General features: G+C 45.5%; 5 protein-coding genes across 11 annotated transcripts; 2 read left to right on the top strand and 3 right to left on the bottom strand.

Moving 5' to 3' along the window:
• Nucleotides 1–92: 92 nt before the first annotated feature.
• On the bottom strand, nucleotides 93–5,596 carry LOC108063223 (uncharacterized). 6 transcript variants are annotated; one of them, XM_070211560.1, is made up of 10 exons: nucleotides 5,411–5,596; nucleotides 4,657–4,822; nucleotides 4,193–4,593; nucleotides 2,756–3,177; nucleotides 2,595–2,691; nucleotides 1,883–2,042; nucleotides 1,575–1,797; nucleotides 975–1,460; nucleotides 704–916; nucleotides 93–649 (listed from the first exon to the last, which is right to left on the bottom strand). In XM_070211560.1, exons 4-10 carry the CDS (start codon nucleotides 2,891–2,893, stop codon nucleotides 425–427), a joined length of 1,542 nt encoding a protein of 513 aa, XP_070067661.1. In that variant the 5' UTR covers nucleotides 2,894–3,177; nucleotides 4,193–4,593; nucleotides 4,657–4,822; nucleotides 5,411–5,596; the 3' UTR covers nucleotides 93–424. The 6 variants fall into 6 exon arrangements, with proteins under 6 accessions (XP_070067661.1, XP_044251028.1, XP_044251027.1 ...); XM_044395093.2 differs by lacking the exon at nucleotides 5,411–5,596 and having other exon boundaries at nucleotides 4,193–4,590; nucleotides 4,657–5,266; XM_044395092.2 differs by lacking the exons at nucleotides 1,883–2,042; nucleotides 5,411–5,596 and having other exon boundaries at nucleotides 1,575–1,828; nucleotides 4,657–5,265.
• A 148-nt stretch (nucleotides 5,597–5,744) lies between these two features.
• On the bottom strand, nucleotides 5,745–10,273 carry Etl1 (SWI/SNF-related, matrix-associated actin-dependent regulator of chromatin, subfamily a, containing DEAD/H box 1). Of its 2 annotated transcripts, XR_011417546.1 has the most exons (9): nucleotides 9,889–10,273; nucleotides 9,676–9,836; nucleotides 8,106–8,677; nucleotides 7,721–8,053; nucleotides 7,394–7,661; nucleotides 7,192–7,338; nucleotides 6,829–7,131; nucleotides 5,972–6,772; nucleotides 5,745–5,907 (listed from the first exon to the last, which is right to left on the bottom strand). XR_011417546.1 is itself a non-coding variant. In XM_017150179.3 (8 exons), the coding sequence occupies exons 1-8, from the start codon at nucleotides 10,016–10,018 to the stop codon at nucleotides 6,146–6,148; spliced, it is 2,541 nt and encodes an 846-aa protein (XP_017005668.2). In that variant the 5' UTR covers nucleotides 10,019–10,273; the 3' UTR covers nucleotides 5,745–6,145. The 2 variants fall into 2 exon arrangements, 1 of the variants encoding a protein (XP_017005668.2); XM_017150179.3 differs by having other exon boundaries at nucleotides 5,745–6,772.
• Nucleotides 10,274–10,734: 461 nt separating this feature from the next.
• Srp54 (splicing regulatory protein 54) lies at nucleotides 10,735–12,565 on the top strand. Its single transcript, XM_017150180.3, has one exon. The coding sequence runs from the start codon at nucleotides 10,861–10,863 to the stop codon at nucleotides 12,415–12,417; it is 1,557 nt and encodes a 518-aa protein (XP_017005669.1). The 5' UTR covers nucleotides 10,735–10,860; the 3' UTR covers nucleotides 12,418–12,565.
• A 778-nt stretch (nucleotides 12,566–13,343) lies between these two features.
• Nucleotides 13,344–15,596, top strand: yip2 (yippee interacting protein 2). The gene is made up of 5 exons (XM_017150181.3): nucleotides 13,344–13,472; nucleotides 13,731–13,897; nucleotides 14,382–15,155; nucleotides 15,208–15,362; nucleotides 15,421–15,596. Exons 1-5 carry the CDS (start codon nucleotides 13,454–13,456, stop codon nucleotides 15,500–15,502), a joined length of 1,197 nt encoding a protein of 398 aa, XP_017005670.1. The 5' UTR covers nucleotides 13,344–13,453; the 3' UTR covers nucleotides 15,503–15,596.
• A 3-nt stretch (nucleotides 15,597–15,599) lies between these two features.
• On the bottom strand, nucleotides 15,600–16,549 carry LOC108063185 (translocon-associated protein subunit gamma). The gene is made up of 2 exons (XM_017150183.3): nucleotides 16,325–16,549; nucleotides 15,600–16,258 (listed from the first exon to the last, which is right to left on the bottom strand). The coding sequence occupies exons 1-2, from the start codon at nucleotides 16,470–16,472 to the stop codon at nucleotides 15,834–15,836; spliced, it is 573 nt and encodes a 190-aa protein (XP_017005672.1). The 5' UTR covers nucleotides 16,473–16,549; the 3' UTR covers nucleotides 15,600–15,833.
• Between the last annotated feature and the right edge of the window lie 125 nt (nucleotides 16,550–16,674).

Below are 16,674 nucleotides of genomic sequence, written 5' to 3'. Positions count from 1 at the left end.
AAGTAGTTTACCTTCTTTAAATTAGAGTATAAATGTAATGGTAAATTCCTGTTAATTTTATCCCATATTATATCTACAGCATGAAAATACGATTTATCCTCTTTTTGACTAGCTGTGATTTATTACACATAAATATATGGATTCACATAAAAATTGAGCCTTAGATTATAGCAGAGTCCGAAGATACCGATTCGAATCGGCCGATCTCATTTGGTACTGGGCTTGGTGTGTATTGTGCAAGTCTCGGGTTAGTTTCTCTCTATTGCTGGTGCCGAAATAAATATTGCTTATGCCTAGGTAAGAGTACGATAAGATAAATAGAACAGAAGTTTTCCAGGCCCTAAATGCAATGCGACAACAGAATCTATAGCTGATGGTGTCTTGGTGATTGCACAGTGCCCGAGTCCCAGATCAATTTCCAGACCTAATTGTTAGTGTGTGTATAGTAGAGAACCGTATTGCCGGGCAGCTGCCAGTGCGAGGCCTTCAATTCGATGAGCTGGAGTAGAGTGCGCCGTATGGACGCCGCAGATTCTCCGGCATTCAGGAAGGCATCGCGCACGAGACCCATGAGCAGTTCCAGTTGCTGTGGCAGCTGCTGCTCCATATCCTGCCCAATACAGGTAAGCACATAGAACAGGCACTCAATCTGAAAGGGAATGGTTTTTACTTTGATTAACCATAATATAATTTACAAACCCACCTCCGAGAGAGATCTTATGGGTGGACGCACGCAATCCTCGCAACACTTGGACAGTAGACTGAGCAGGACCAGTGGCGGCGGAGTGCCCTCGTGGTGGGTGCGCAGTTGGATCTGTCGACGCTTCAGCTGGCAAAACATCTCCGTGAGGAAGGCCATAAAGGCGGTGAATCGGACTCGGGATGGCGACTTCATGCCCTGGATGGCAAACAGCAGCTGGACAAGGTAAAATTAATTTAAAAATTCATGTACTTCCCCCAGAAGAATCACTTACCTTCTCGCGCTCCTGGTACCACTGACGGCATGTGTTGAGCAGCGCCTCCAAGAACGTTTCCTTCTGTTCCCGGGCAATGATGTTCAGACACAACCGCGAGATCGGCAGGGCGAAACGGCGACTCTCCACCGCACGCTTGATGAACTGCGATGTGAGTTCCATCAAACAACGCGAATTTAGTTTGTTCGGATCCTCCAGAGCCGTGTCAATCAGCGCCTGAATCTCCGGGGTGAACTGCCCAATGTCGGCCACCTCGTTGCCCAAACCCAAGCCCAATCCGGCCATTCCCCTAGTTAAGGCATCCGCCGACGATAAGGATTTGGAGCGTTGCAATGCATTACCATTCATGTACGGATCGATTCCATTAAGATTTGCCTGGTAAGGTTGTCCATAGTTGTTGTTGTTGTTGTTGAGCTGGCCAAACTGATTATGGGTGGCCACTTTGTGACCTCTGGGCTCGGGAGCAAACTTGACACGATTCGTTGTCTGAAATTGAAAGAATTAATAGATATATTTAAAGATAAAAATCCAAAATAATAAAAAAAAAAATTTTTATCAGTAATTCTTCAATTTGCGTTGTTAATTGAAAGTAGAGCTTACGTGCAGTATATTGCCACTGGAGGGCGAGTTCATGAGCGGCAGCTGACCGCCGAGGTGACTGGCACCGATTGGATGCGTCACCAAGATCGAGCGATGGTGGTTGGCCTTCAAGCCCGGCATGCTTCCCAGGGAGAGTCCGGCCTGGCGGCGATTCACGTTGCCATACTGACCCAAAACCGGAGCAACTCCGGGTCCATTGGTGGGCGGGAAGATCAGCGACGAACTGGAAGAATGTTGTAGACTGTAGTTTAGCTCTGCAAGGAGACGGGAAGAGGGGTAAACAATGGCATTAAAAGACTTTGCTTTACCGATTGCTGAGTGCCTCGGCCGGTGCCACGCAGCTGCCTGCCATTGTGAACTCCTGGGCATTGACGTTCAGCTTGTTGGCGACACCAGCGGCCGCACCACTAGTACCATCACCACCACCACCGCCACCATTGGCTGGAGCAGCCAGGTCTCCGCGGACATCTGAGACAGAGGCAATTAGGTTTTTGGGGGGTCGGGATACCCAGGGGTTTATGTGATGAGTTGGGGGGGGCAGGACAACATTGTGTGGAGGGAGGGAATGTGCAGGGTATGAGACAAAGATATGAAAAGAATCAAAAGAAAAATGTGGTCTCAGTAAGTAATCGTTGGAACTGATAAGCTTGAAGCGAAAATAACAGAGCAACCCGAAATGATATTAGACCAGAAGCTAAACTATAGGCACTGCATTTTATTTTGGGAATATATATTAATGCCTATAACCGTTGCTTAAAAATTTTACTATACTTTTAAGTAACAAATTTTTTAAACATTTTTTTATGAATGGTACTACCTTCCTGGTTTAAATGCATACATATACAACTGATAGTTTTGATTTGTGTGTTCTAATTCTATATAACTTTAGTATTCATTTAAATACAGTAATCCTGATAATTGTGTGATTGATTTGATTTCTATGACTTCTAAAGCACCGAACAACCCGCTGAGCACCCAAGCAAAGAGAAGAATTTAAACAGAATGACTAGAACAACTCACTTGGAGGTCTGTAAATATCCATGGCGGGTTTACCCCTCATCTGTCCGGTCTGATTGCCAGGCACGTTGAAAGCCAGACTTCTGCGTTTGTTGATATTCTGAAACCGCAAACGCAAAATATGGTTACTTTTCGACATCGATACGGGGATATGGGAAACTCACCTGTTGATTCGAGGTGCGCACAAAGCTGCGTTCCCGGGAGATAACGCCCGGCTGAAACTCAGGTGACTTGCGCACCTTTCGCGGATCATTCTGTTGGCCATTCAGGCCGGCCTGGGCCATTTCGACTTTCTCGGCCATCTCTCGAGCTTCGAGTACTGCTCTTCTGCTCTATTTAGCTAAACTTAATTGAAGATGAAAGCCTAATCTTTGGTAGATTATCCTCCGGTTAATCGGTTCACAACTGGGATTCCGCGGAATAAACGTCTAAATATGTGGCTTCAGTATTTGAGTAAATTTGTACATATCACAATAGTTGGTTTCCTTTCTTTCCTCCTTTTCCTTACTTTCTTTGTCGAGTATGAGTTCTCTTCTTAATACGATGTGAGGGAATAGTTCCCTTTTTGCAGATTCAGATTGCGGGTCTGAAATGCAAAAGTAAAAATAATGGTGAGAATGTAATGCTTCTGCCCTGAGCCCAGCCCATAACTTGTTCACCTACTCATACATCAAGTAAAGATACACAAAAACTGTTTACCAAGATTCAAGGGGGACTGAAACTACTTGATCTCTTTGAGCGAGCGGCTTTTTCGCCGAGCGTAGGAGTTGCATCTGGTTTGGGGTCTTTGGCTAGAGCACTTCGTCTCCGAGCATGACATCAGCCCCGAGTAATTCTTATTCTGCGGCCCACAAGGAGTCCGGAGTGAGTCTCCGCGAAAGATACACACAACGAAGTACAGTACGACCTCCGAAAATGTAGCCCAAAAAACTATCAAGTAAAAAACTCGGCTATGGAGATTACCCAATGTATATTTTTCATTTATAACTTAATATTTGTGCGAAATAATAAAACTTACATCATGATCTGAGTAATATAGAATGACCATGAGTATTTATTTAATACTTCAACAAAATTACACAGAGAGAATTTTTCAAGAAGACTGACGTTCTCAAATTAAGTATTTGTATTCTCAATTTGAGGAAGTACTGATTTTGTGGTCTAATTTTGATAAAAAAGCCTAATACTTTATCTTTGATGTTTCCCCCTTATTTGTCCCCGTTTTTGGAGAAAAAAAATCTAAAAAGACTCAATTACAAGGTATATTACTTAAAAAAAATTGTACTATTTCGCACTTAAAGTGAGTACTTGGTTTTATTTTGAGTAAAAGTTTTTAATTTGAGTGCAACGTTCATGAAAAATTCTCTCTGTGTACCCATTTATATCTTGACTTCTGGTTCAGAAAAGTGATAATTTTTCACTCAAAACTCAGAGGTTAAAAGATAAACGAAAATTCTACATAGGGTAGCTCGACTGTAAGTGTCTACTACCACAACAATGTGAACTTGCCTCGTTAATTTGTCGACACTCTATTCAAAGATTAGCAGACAGAATGTTCGGAATAAGCTGGGCCTGAAAATGAATCAGCGGTAGATACTCACCTTTTAGTGCAAAAATGTTTCTTCCAAATTGTTTCGTTGCTGCTGCTGCTTGAGCTTTTGTTTATCTCTCTCTATAAAGTATATAGATATTCGTCGATTCGATTGTTGGTTGGTGCTGCAGCTTAGTTGTTCGTATAAAGATATTTATCTACTTCGTAGATACGCTCTTTCGTGTCTCGTTTAATCATGCTTGGCATGCGCCAAGTCGAGCCATAAGCAGTGTCAAAAGTAATTAATATTTCGAAGCGACCCTCCACGCCCCAATATTCCGAATATGCAGGAGTTACGGATGGCGGGCTTCCAGATACAGATACATTTACAGATACAGCTGCAAGTGCAAAGACACACACGCACAGTGATCACAATTGATTGTAGTGTTGTTGTTCTTTCTCCGCTGGCTGCTGTGCGAGCGAGAGGGCTTGATGAGTCGGGTGGTGAGCGGGTGGATCGTTAAGTATACGCACCGTGGGTATCGTCTATTTTTGGTTTGTCGCTTTGTGCTGCTCGTTCTCGGCTCGTTATGGGCTCGTCTCGTCAATTATTACAATTCCGTTTTGTGTTTGTTCGCGTTGTTAGGTTCGTTCGTTTTCTTCTTGTGTGATTCTTCTCTCTTTGAATGCAGATCGCTCGCTATTATAGTATAGTTATTGTTCGGATTACTCACACGCTCACACATACATGCGCCCCAAGGCGGGGATTATTAATTCTTATTTATATTTTCATTTTCAAATATTTATTTCATGTTTAGCCTGCACGCGCTGTTTGTTTTTGCCCGACTTGTGCGCCGTATTCTCTGGCAATTGCCAAAAATCGCTCACATGTGCCGCCGCATCTATATTTATAGTATATGACAGCGCTGCGAGTGATGACTGTATCGCAGCACTATGTGGATATACGTCTATAAAGCTATATGCAGTTGGCGTTGCTTCCGTTTCCGGCAGTCAAAAACAATAACATCGCTTGGCAGAAAGAACTCTTTCTCATATTATTGGCCTGATTCATTTAGCATTTCGGTGGCCGCCGCGGCAATATGATTTCCGCTCGCAAACAGTTTTGTCTATTTTTAAATAGAATTCAAGAAAGAATTCGGGGAGCAAACTTATGTACTTGTGTATGAATCACATAATGGCAGATCCCGAAACGTTAGAACAAAGTAGAAGGGATAGGGATTCGGAATTGGATGTACTTCATTAAAATATTAGGTTCTACTAGATTTACTTTAGGTTTTCATGGGTTCGTTGCTGTCGATCGAGACACTATATCTGCGGGGTATATCTATTTATCGATGTACGCCGTATTATGTAGGCATGTATATTCGCACGTATGTATGGATGTGAGTAACGCGGCGCAGGCTTTAACTTAAAAATTAAATCATCGGCGCGAGCGATCAGTTGAAGACTAAAGACTTGATGAATCGCCAGCCGCGATCGTTGCCGAAAGCTCTTCAAAACAGTTGTGCGCTCTGCTCTCGTGGGGAAAATGCGAGAGCGAAACGCCAAGGGTTGTCGAGCTCCCCAAACCGATAAACAATATAGAAACACACACGACATGATCGCTTTCGTACACAAATGTTCTTTATCCTTATAACAATAGTTTCAATTCGATACATAAACGCTTACAGAAAGGAAAACTATGCAAGATGACAAATCAAAAAAAAAACAAGAAAATAAACTTGTCCGCCTTGGTTCATCGTGGAAATGTTGTTGTTGTTGTTGCTAGTGAAAAACTGTTTTCGTCTTATCGGTGAAGAATTACTAACTGAAATAATGATGCACTTACGGCTAACCTTCCGCCAGATCTCACGTTCCTTGCACACAAGTTTACGTAAAATATATATAAATACAATATTGATTGGTAAAATTACTCAAAATGTAACACAATTTGATCCAATGTTGATCCAGTGCTGGCGCAGAATAAATACGGATGGTGGGACAAGGAAGAGAACGACGATGCCTACTTGGCGGGCGAGACTATAGAGCTGTTCAGTGAGTTGTTTAGCTGCTCCTCCTGGTCCTTGTCCAACCCGAGGGCCGTGGTCAGCAGCTTGACCACGCAGCGCTGCTCGTGCACCTCGCCCTTCTCGTTGGACGTTATGTCCTTCTCCAGCTTTAGCTTCTCTTCGGCGGCCATCAGGATGCCCTCCTCAATGGTGCTCTCGGAAATCAGACGGTAAATGGTCACCGGACGCTGCTGTCCCATGCGATGACACCGATCCTCGGCCTGCTTGTCGTTGTAGGGATTGAAGTCGATGTCGTGAATGATGCATGTGTCCGCAGCCGTCAGGTTGATGCCAACGCCTCCGGCTTTGGTGGACAGGAGAAACACGAAGATGCTGTCGTCGCCATTGAAGTCGGTGATCAAGTCCTGGCGCACATTTACGGCGGTCGCGCCGTCCAGGCGGCAGAAACCGAACTTTCGTATCCGCAGATACTCCTCCACAATGTCCAGCATCATAGTGAACTGGCTGAAGAGCAGCACACGGTGTCCCTCTTCTTTTAGCTTTGGAAGCAGCGTGTCGAGGTAGCGGAACTTCCCGGAATCGCAGATCAACTCATCGGGTATTTTTACGTCGTAAAATTCCTTAGAAAACAAATTAAGTACATTTTAATTATAAATATCCTGTAGCAAACCCTTACATGCTTGTGACACATCTGATAGACCTGAAAGTCAGACATGACGGCCAGCTCCTCGAAGATGTACTGCTCGTTGGTCTTTTTGTAGGAACTGGCACTGGCCAGGCGCTTGGAGAATCCGCGCAGGTTCGCGTCGGTGAAATAGTGACGCATCAGCAGCGGATGGTTGGCAATGCGCCGCATCTCCATCATGATCGCAATGCCAGCTCTTTCACTGCTGCTGCAAACCTCGCCCTTGTTGTTGGAATAATACTCGACCAGTTCGTGATAGTAGTGCTTTTGTTGGGTGCTCATGGATACTTTTTCCTGTAAAGAAATATTGAATTATTATTTTATATATTTAAATCAGTGCTTTTGCTGACTTACCACCAGACTTAGCTTCTTGGGCAGGTTTTTGAGGACATCTTTTTTAAGGCGCCTGAGAACAAACGGCTTCATGATGCGCTTGGCTCTCTGGATCTGCGTTTCCTGGAACTGTGAGACCTCCTCTTGATCGCCATCGGATTTTCCCTTCTGCAAAGAAAGCGTGGTTAATTTTATGTATACATTTTAAGCTTAACTCTCTCACCTTAACGAACAACGACTTTATGTCCTCGATGCTCTTGGCAAAAAACTTGGGCATCACGAAGCACAGCAGAGAAATCAGCTCCAGCAGATTGTTCTGCAGCGGAGTTCCGGTCAGCAGGATGCGCATCCTGGCATTGATGGTTATAAGGTTGGCATAGCGTTGCGTGGTCATGTTCTTTAGCATGTGGGCTTCATCGAAGATAACATAGTCTAACTTGCAAACCCGGAACATTTTCCTCTCCTCCGGCGTGGATCCAACAATGTGATAACTGTCAGGAAATAAAAAAAATTATAGCTTAGATGCTTCTGCCGCCTTTTGATTACTCACGTGGTCAGCAGAACATCGAAGCCGGTGAAACCATCCTTGGCAAAACGACCCCGCATTCTCCGTCGCTCGTCCTGCGAGCCGTGATACTTCTCCACCACCAGTTTGGGGCACCACCTGCTGATCTCCGCCTCCCAATTGTCCAGCGTGGACGAGGGAACCACAATCAAATGGGCCGCCTGGCTGAGACCATTCTCCTTTAGGTAAGCCAGAAATGCAATCACCTGAATTGTCTTGCCCAGACCCATTTCGTCCGCCAAAATGCCGTTCATTTCCTGTTTGTGCATCACCGTGAGCCAATTAAGGCCAATTATCTGATAGTCAGCCAGCTGCAGACTGTATAATAAATTGTTAATATGATAATGGGATGTATTCTGCCAGAACTCACCCGCTGCTGAGGAGTTTAGGCTGCTCCACAATGCCAGCACCATTGGAAATGGCCTTCTCCAGACGCGAAACCATGTTGTTGCACTTGCTTAGAATGGTGGCCACCGTGTTCTGTTTGTTGATCAGCTCCTGGGCGTAGTTCAGCAGATCACCCGACATCCTAATGCTCTCCAGCTTCTTGCGGAGTCCGGCCCAGTCCCCAAAAGGTCGCACTTCTATGATGGCCAGTGCCTTCTTCTCGGACAGCGTCTTAACCGACTGCAGCTCAATAAGTGTGGCCTCGTTCATGAACTGGAACACCTTTTTTCGCTGCCCCGTCATCTTCGTGGCCATCTCGGTGTCGCTGTCATCGCTGTCGTACACCTGATCCTTGGACTGCTTCACATCCTCGTCGTCCGAATGGTCGTTATCCGAAAAGTGGCCCTGTGAGGTTCCGCTGGTCCCGTTCGAGCTGGGCTTCAGCTTGGGCTTGACCAGCGGTCCATTCTGGCCCTTGGGCTTGCAGTTCTCCCGAAGGTAACGCACGGAGGCGGCCACATCCCAGTTGGTGCGGGAGAGGGACTCTTGGATAGCCTATGGAGGAATTAGGGAATCCATTAAATATGAATATATTAAAATATAAAGCTACTTAAGGCAAGAAACTAAATCGTGTGTTACGGCATTTAGTTTAAAATGTAACAAAATTATACAGGATCAAAATTGTTTAATTAAATACAAAATATGAATAGTCTGATAAATTTACAAAAATTAAATAATATAGATCCATTAGATCTAGAAACCAGTAAAACTTAAATTAATAGCAAATAAATAATTTAAAATACATAGAAAAATTAATTAAAAACCCAAATTTCTTTCATTAAATAAATACAGAAAACCTAGGTTTACCCATAGAATTCTTCTTAAAAACGTATAGCAATATTTAAAACCAGAATCTCCTTAAAAAATGAAGGTTAAAAAAAATTATATACTTAAAAAAAATTAAAATGATTTCTTCAAAATGGTTTAAAGAAATCAGGTAAGAGCAGGTAAGTCAGGAAGTGTTATACACAGGGGTTAATTTTAAACATTTCAATAAACAGCGTTAACCATAGAATCCTTCTTAAAAAATGTAACAATATTTAAAACCATAATCTCCTTAAAATATGAAAGTTACGAAAATCTTATACTTAAAAAAAATTCAAAAGGTGAGTCAAGAACAGGTAATTGTTATAAACGGGGGTTAATTTTAATAAACATTTTCTTTCATAAAATAAATACAGGAAATCTAGCGTTAACCATAGAATCCTTCTTTAAAACCAAAATCTCCTTAAAATATGAAGGTTAAAAAAATCGTATACTTAAAAAAAAATCAAAATGACTTTAAGAAATCGTATCGTTTAGAAAAGGTTAATCAAGAGCAGGTAGGTCAGGAAGTGTTATACACCCCCGTTTAGCGACGCCCCTGACGACCGACAGCTGTTCGCAACGCCGGGCCCGAACCGAATCGCCATGTTCCGCGAGCACAGACGCAGAGACGCGTGCTTCCCCGCCATGCCCCTCTCGAGAACACCAGATCTGGGTCGGAAACGTACCATTGTGTCGAACTGGGGCGAGATCTTGGCGGCCGCCATGTAGCGCTCCTCCTTCTCCTTCACAGTCAACTCCAGCTTGGTCTTCTTGGGCGTCTGGGAGTCGTTGCCATCGCTGTCGCTGTCGGCCATCACCTGGATGCGCTTCTTGCCGGGCACGCGCTCTGAAATGAGGAACTTAATCACTGGGTCTCCAACTTTTAGCTCAGCAAGTACCCGTCTTCGCAGAACCCGCGGCCGCAGAGGCACTCTTGTTGATGCGAAATTGACGCAAATCGCTGAGGCTCGACTTGACCGGCGAGGACGAGGAGGCGGTCGCCGAGGCGGCCACTGGGCTGTCCGACATCGTGGGACAAGGCGAATCGCTTCCTGGCAATCTGTCAGTCCTTTATTCGCGAATTTTATTTTGTTTGCAAGTCCTACGATCGTGAGGTGGTATTTGTGAATAGGTGCATGCTAGTGGGCACGTTTGGGATTGCCCAAAAAAGCCGAGTCGGCCGCGCGAGTGCGGTCACACTTTGCCGCTAATTTAAATGTTTATTACCGCGCCGGCGATGATTTGGGGGTTTGTCTTGTCCGTTTAAAGTTTGTTTTAATATTTGACAATATTCTTGATGAATTACTATATGATAGCCATTCGAATATCAATTTATGGTTAGGTAAAATTCAGCAACTCAACAGCTGTGGAAAATTTTGTTGAATCGTTGAAATGCAGAGTTGACACCTTTTCTATAAAAGTCATGGAAACTTTGTAACATTTTAGTATCAACAGTACGCATTATTTATTTCAAAATCAACTTAGAGAGCATATTTGTGGTTCTTTTTACCTTGGTAACAATTTTGGGCAGTAACTAGCAATAATAAATTAAATTTCACATGTTTTAAGTTCAGTGAAACTTTCTAACAAATAACAGCTTATCAAGATATCGATAATTGCTAAAAATTGTTGTTGAATTTTCATTCAGCAATTCAACAGTGTAGCGAATCCCCTCAATATTTGTTCAGTAATAAAAACTAGCTGAAAAAAATAGCTAGCTACAATCGACCTATCGACAACCGCCTATCGAAACTTTGCGACGCACTGCAACCCTTGCGTTTTTTTCGCTTGCTCTTGTAGGTTAATTGAAAACACTTTTACTGCAAATAAACCGCTTGCCGAGCCGAGGGCGAACCGAGAAACTGGCAAACATGGCTGGCGGCAACACCCCGCGTGTGATCCAGGTGACCAACATAGCGCCGCAGGCCACCAAGGACCAGATGCAGACGCTGTTCGGCAACATTGGCAAAATCGAGGAGATCCGCCTGTACCCGACCATCCGGGACGTCTCCTGTCCGGTGCAATCGCGGATCTGCTACGTGAAGTACACGGAGACGACCAGTGTGCCGGTGGCCCAGCACCTGACCAACACGGTGTTCATCGACCGGGCCCTGATCGTCATCCCGGTGCTGGCCATTCCCGAGGAGTACCGGGCCCTGGAGATGCTCAAGAATGGGACGATTGTGCCGGGTCTCCAGAAGCCGGACTCCAAGCTGCCGCCGGAGGTGATCAATCGCATCGAGGGCCAGCTGCCGCAGCAGGTGATCAAGACGTACGATCCCAAGCTGGTGGAGTTCAATCTGCCGGAGTATCCGGCTTTGCCCTCCTTCTACGATGGCCGCAAGATCGAGGAGATCCGGCGCACCATCATAGTGTGCGACGTGAAGAACGAGTGGCGGCTGGACGACCTGATGGACTGCTTCCAGCGCGCCGGCGAGGTCAAGTACGCCCGCTGGGCCGAGAAGGACAACAAGACGTACTGCATGATCGAGTTCTGCGAACAGACGAGCATTATCCACGCCCTGCGCATGCAGGGTCAGGAGTTCAAGGGCGGCCACCTGAGCGTCTACCACTCCACGTACTCCATAACCAAGCCGGAGGCCAAGTCCAATGAGGCAGCGCAGGCGGAGATTGAGGAGGCCATGACGATTGTGAAGGAGGCGCAAAGTATGATCTCGGCCGCCATTGACCCGGTCATTGGTATGCTGGCCAAGGACAAGCGGCGCAGGTCCAGATCACGCTCCCGTTCCCGGGATCGTCGCACCAGTCGCTCTCGCTCGCACCGCTCCACCTCGAGGCGGCGTTCGAGGCGCTCCGGCTCCCGGGAGCGTCGCAGCGTGTCCCGTTCCCGTCGCTCGCGGTCGCGGGGCAAGCACTCCTCCCGTTCCCGCAGCAAGCGCTCGCGATCCCGTCATCGTCGCAGCAGCTCCCGCTCCCGGAGATCTCGCTCCCGCGGCGGCAAGCACTCTCGCTCTTCGCGGTCGCGTGGCAAGCGCTCCAGGTCGCGCCATCGCCGCAGCACCTCGCGATCACGCAGCTCCCGCTCCCATGGCGCCGGAGCGGGTGGAGGAACGGGCAGTGGCAACGGCAAGCGTTCCCGTTCCCGCGAGCGCAGCAAGAAGTCACACCGCAGCGAGAAGCGCTCGTCGCGCTCACCCCGGTCAAGGAGCAAGCGCAGCTCACCCTCACCGCCGCCAGCGACCAGCAGCAGCAGCAAGTCACGTTCTAGTCGCAGCAAGGATCCGGCCGTCGTTTCCTCCAAGTCCTCGCGGCGGCGCGACCGCTCACGCACTCCCGAGACGCGCAAACTGAAGTCCATCTCCGAGGACCTGGAGGTGAAGAGCTCGCGCTCCAGCGCCGATTCAAAGTCACGCAAATCAGTGAGCGTCGAGAAGTCGGACAACATGGACATCTCCAACTCGCCCTAGACATATAGAGATTGCACACTACTTTATAATAAATACAGAACTTAAGTAAAACCGTCTCCATTATAAACAACCGATACCCCCATTGCCCTCAATGAGATTTGTATTCCACCCACACTTTTCCCAAGCATAAAGTCTAATTAAAAATGCAGCATTTACGAAGTATTTTCTGAAGGGAGTCCTGTGGAAATATACAATAAACTTAAGGGATGGTAAAGGATTTAAAGGATGGTAAATCAATAATTTAATTCAGCCATGTGTATTTCTTAATTTTCTAAAAACTTCTTGTATTAAAACAAATTTATACAAAAACTGATTTAAGGCAATTTAAGAAAATTTTTTTCCTTTGGAACAATCGACAACTAGTTTCATAAAAAAGTTTTTAAATCATTTTGTTTAAACATCTATTTCGATATTTTGTACCAAATAATAAGTTCCGCCAAAATAAAATTATAGACTTTCCAACTTAAAAAAAAAGTAAAATTAATATCTAAATTTCATAACTGTTGAAATTGATCGATTGTGTACTACAAAAAATAATTTAGTTTCGCCATGTGTATCTCTTATTTTTCTAAAAACTTCTTGTATTAAAACAAAATAGTATAAAAACTGATTTAAGGCAATTTAAAGACATTTTTTTTCTTTGGAACAATCGACAACTATTTTCATAAAAAAGTTTTTATATCATTTTGTTTAAACATCTATTTCGTCATTTTGTACCAAATAATAAGATCCGACAAAATAAAATGGTAGACTTTCCAACTTAAAAAAAAAGTAAAGTTAAAACTTGAACTATTGAAATTGATGGATTGTGTTCTACTAAAAAATACTATTTTGGAGCACTGTATTATACAGCTGAGAATTGAGGGCTGGTCTTTTTTCAGAGAGTGCTGAAGAGCTTTTGTGCTTTCATCCAATAATACAAATGTCGCCCGGCGAGTTTCAACCAGAAGTCGTCGAGAGTTATTGCTTTGCGGTAGTCGCATTTTCTTTTATAAAAAATATTTCTTATTTTTACTAAGAGTGAAAAAATCAGAAAATGTCTGCAGCAACTAAAGGTAATAATACATCCTTCTGGGTAACCCAATATTCTACCCGTTTAGCTGCGAGATGATCTTGCTAAAGGGATCTGAACTTTGGACTTGTTGATGTCTTATCTGATGCTATCCCCCCCGCACTCAGCCGGTTGTACTTTGGACCTGTTGAATGAAAAACAAAAATCCGCTTTCGTTTATTGCTAATTTTGTGCTATCACTCTTTGCCTACGCACAATGTATATGTTCTACATATGTTTGTATGTCTATTCTCTATATAAGGTATCTATATTGTGGCCGCCAAGCGAACGGCCTTTGGAACCTTCGGTGGATCCTTGAAGGGAATCAACCAAACCCAGTTGCAAACCACCGCGGCAAAGGCAGCTCTGGATGCTGCCGGTCTTAAGGGAGAGCAGGTGGATACCGTCATCGTAGGAAATGTGATTGCGGTAAGTGGGATGTGCCTAGGTGCTTAAGATCCTTTATTAAGCAGTGGCAAAAATATCTAAAAATATAGGTACACATAAAAAAAATATAATTTTATCTTATCTTACTATACAATGTATATATACGAATTATAAGACTAAACCATATTAGATATGAAAGTTAATAGACTTCAGAATTTGTCATAAAAAAAATTGATTTATTCTATAAAATCTAATACCTCTAATTATTTTCTTAATTTTAAAGGGACCCTTTTACATAAATCCATTTTTAAAGGCGAAAATTCATCATCTTTTTTATCGCAGTCCTATAAGAATTATAAGACTAAACCATTTTAGAGATCAAAGTTAATAGACCTTAGAATTTGTCATAATAAAAGTTATTTATTTTGTAAAATCTAATACCTCAACTTATTTTCCTAATTTTTAAGAGACCCTTTTACATAAATCAATTTTTAAAGGCGAAAATTCCTCATCTTTCTTATCGCAGTCCTCCTCCACCGACGGCATCTACGTTCCCCGGCATGTGGGCCTCAACTGCGGCGTGCCCATCGAGAAGCCCGCCCTCGGAATCAACCGACTGTGCGGTTCCGGCTTCCAGTCGATCGTCAACGGAGCCCAGGACATCCTGGTGGGAGGTGCCAAGGTGGCCCTGACCGGCGGCGTGGAGAACATGTCCCAGAGCCCCTTTATCGCCCGCAACATCCGCTTTGGCACCACTTTGGGCGCCAACTACAACCTGGAGGACGCCCTGTGGGCTGGACTCACCGATACCTACTGCAAGCTGCCCATGGCCCTGACCGCCGAGAACCTGGCCGATCAGTACAAGATCACCAGGGAGCGCGTGGACGAGTTCTCCCTGCGCTCGCAGAAGAACTGGGAGAAGGGCCAGAAGGAGGGAGCCTTCGATGCCGAGATCACTCCCATCAAACTGAAGGTCAAGGGCAAGGAGGTGGACTTCGTGGTGGACGAGCATCCGCGCCCGAAGACCACCATCGAGGGTCTGAACAAGTTGCCCTCGCTGTTCAAGAAGAACGGCATTGTGACGGCCGGAACTGCCTCGGGAATCTGTGATGGAGCCTCCGCTGTGATCGTGGCCTCCGAGGAGGCCCTCAAGGAGTACAACCTGAAGCCCCTGGCCCGTCTGGTGGCCTTCTCCTTTGTGGGCGTGAAGCCCGAGATCATGGGCATTGGACCAGTGCCCGCCATTCAGAATGTCCTCAAGGTTTCCGGCCTGAAACTGGAGGATATCGATCTGATTGAGGTAAGCCAGTTGGGATTTATAATTTGAACAGATCATAATTTATAATTTACAGATCAACGAAGCCTTTGCCGCCCAGACATTGGCCTGCGCCGATGCTCTGAAATTGGATCCCTCCAAGCTGAACGTGAATGGAGGCGCCATTGCTCTGGGTCATCCTCTGGGCGCCAGTGGCTCCCGCATCACTGGTCACCTGGTGCACGAGTTGCAGTAAGTTTTTTACCACCTTTTACATCTTGAATTATTTATAATTTAAATCTTTTCCCAGGCGCAAGAAGCTGAAGTACGGCATTGGCTCCGCTTGCATTGGTGGTGGCCAGGGAATCGCTCTGCTCCTCGAGGCTGTCTAATTTTATTAAAATTAACTGAAACTCGCCCTGCATTTACACTTAAATTAGTGATGAAAATTCCGTTTTAAACCCCCCTCGATAGTAATAAAGAGATTAATTTAACTTTACAATTTATTAAATCATCTGCGAATGGAAGTTGATCATCTGCTTTCTACAAGAAAGACAACAAAGTTGGTGTTTATACTATAAAATTTCTATGCTCGCACTGCTGGACACGCCAATGGGAATTTGGGCTGGCGGATGAAGTGGGGGTCACCAGCCCGCTGTTCTCCGGAAAATCTCTTGAAGGGCCTTACATTACGAGTAGTACATGAACATGGGATGACATGGCTTAGTTCGACTGGGCGCTGGTGGAGAAGAGCGCCAGGGCGCCGCTGGCGATGCCCACCGAGAAGATGTAGTTGATGAACGGCGTCGAGTTCTTCAGGATGAAGAAGCTGATGAAGATGATGACGGCCAGGTAGATGGCGTTGTTGTAGAAGATCGAGAAGGTGGTGGCCTCGTAGTCGGCCACCTCGTTCTTCTTCCACAGGATGCGCTCGTCCTTCTCCTTGCGCGTCACCTTCTTGTCGTCGCCCACCTGACGATTGACCTCGCGGGTCACCGCCTCCTCACGGCGTCCGGCAATCTTGTGCTTCAGCTGGAACTTGATGTTCTTGTAGGCGGTGGCCATCAGGTAGGTGCTGGCCGCCGTCACCAGGACGAACAGGATGGAGCTGGGCCACAGGTCCATGTTGTGGATGCGCCAGAAGAGCCCTGCAATCGGAAATTCACTCTCATTCAGCAAGTCCCCCAAAACATACAACGTGTCACTTTACTCACAGATTGGAACCGCCGACACGATGAAGGCATTGCCGTAGAAGAGCGCCGACGACTTGGTGCTCACGTTGCGGCTGAAGTCCTGCAGCAGCAGCTCCTCCTCCTTGGTGAAGCCCGAGGACTGGACCTTCTGTTGCTTGCCGGAGCCCATTTTCGGTTGGATTTTCGTAGAGAAAGTAGCGAAGTCCGAGGTGGAGTGTACACGAATGCAGAACGCGAGTCGCTGTCGGCACGAATTGTGACGTGTAAACGTCAGAAAAGCAGGGTTGCAGTGCGGCTGTCAGTGGCCGTCGATGGCGATAAGCGAGCTGTTGTCTATCGATAATAGCGCACTATTTAAATCAAATTTCTTC

This window comes from Drosophila takahashii, chromosome 2L, assembly GCF_030179915.1.
Source record: "Drosophila takahashii strain IR98-3 E-12201 chromosome 2L, DtakHiC1v2, whole genome shotgun sequence".
NCBI lineage: Eukaryota > Metazoa > Arthropoda > Insecta > Diptera > Drosophilidae > Drosophila > Drosophila takahashii.
This window is presented reverse-complemented; position numbering and strand designations above follow the sequence as displayed.

Bases quoted from the DNA above. Each gene is read 5' to 3' on its own strand.
- LOC108063223 (XM_070211560.1), bottom strand. From the start codon at position 2,893: ATGGCCGAGAAAGTCGAAATGGCCCAGGCCGGCCTGAATGGCCAACAG. The intron at 1,798-1,882 runs GTAAAGCAAAGT...ACATTCTTCCAG, and splicing joins GCCGAGGCACTCAGCAATCG to TTCGTCGCTGATCTTCCCGC. The intron at 1,461-1,574 runs GTAAGCTCTACT...TTTCAATTTCAG, and splicing joins CCAGTGGCAATATACTGCAC to ACAACGAATCGTGTCAAGTT.
- LOC108063185 (XM_017150183.3), bottom strand. From the start codon at position 16,472: ATGGGCTCCGGCAAGCAACAGAAGGTCCAGTCCTCGGGCTTCACCAAG. The intron at 16,259-16,324 runs GTGAGTAAAGTG...TTCCGATTGCAG, and splicing joins CGTGTCGGCGGTTCCAATCT to GGCTCTTCTGGCGCATCCAC.
- Etl1 (XM_017150179.3), bottom strand. From the start codon at position 10,018: ATGTCGGACAGCCCAGTGGCCGCCTCGGCGACCGCCTCCTCGTCCTCG. The intron at 8,678-9,675 runs GTACGTTTCCGA...ATTCCTCCATAG, and splicing joins CGCCCCAGTTCGACACAATG to GCTATCCAAGAGTCCCTCTC. The intron at 7,662-7,720 runs GTGAGTAATCAA...ATTTCCTGACAG, and splicing joins TTCGATGTTCTGCTGACCAC to TTATCACATTGTTGGATCCA.
- Srp54 (XM_017150180.3), top strand. From the start codon at position 10,861: ATGGCTGGCGGCAACACCCCGCGTGTGATCCAGGTGACCAACATAGCG.
- yip2 (XM_017150181.3), top strand. The intron at 13,898-14,381 runs GTAAGTGGGATG...TTCTTATCGCAG, and splicing joins TCGTAGGAAATGTGATTGCG to TCCTCCTCCACCGACGGCAT. The intron at 15,363-15,420 runs GTAAGTTTTTTA...ATCTTTTCCCAG, and splicing joins CACCTGGTGCACGAGTTGCA to GCGCAAGAAGCTGAAGTACG.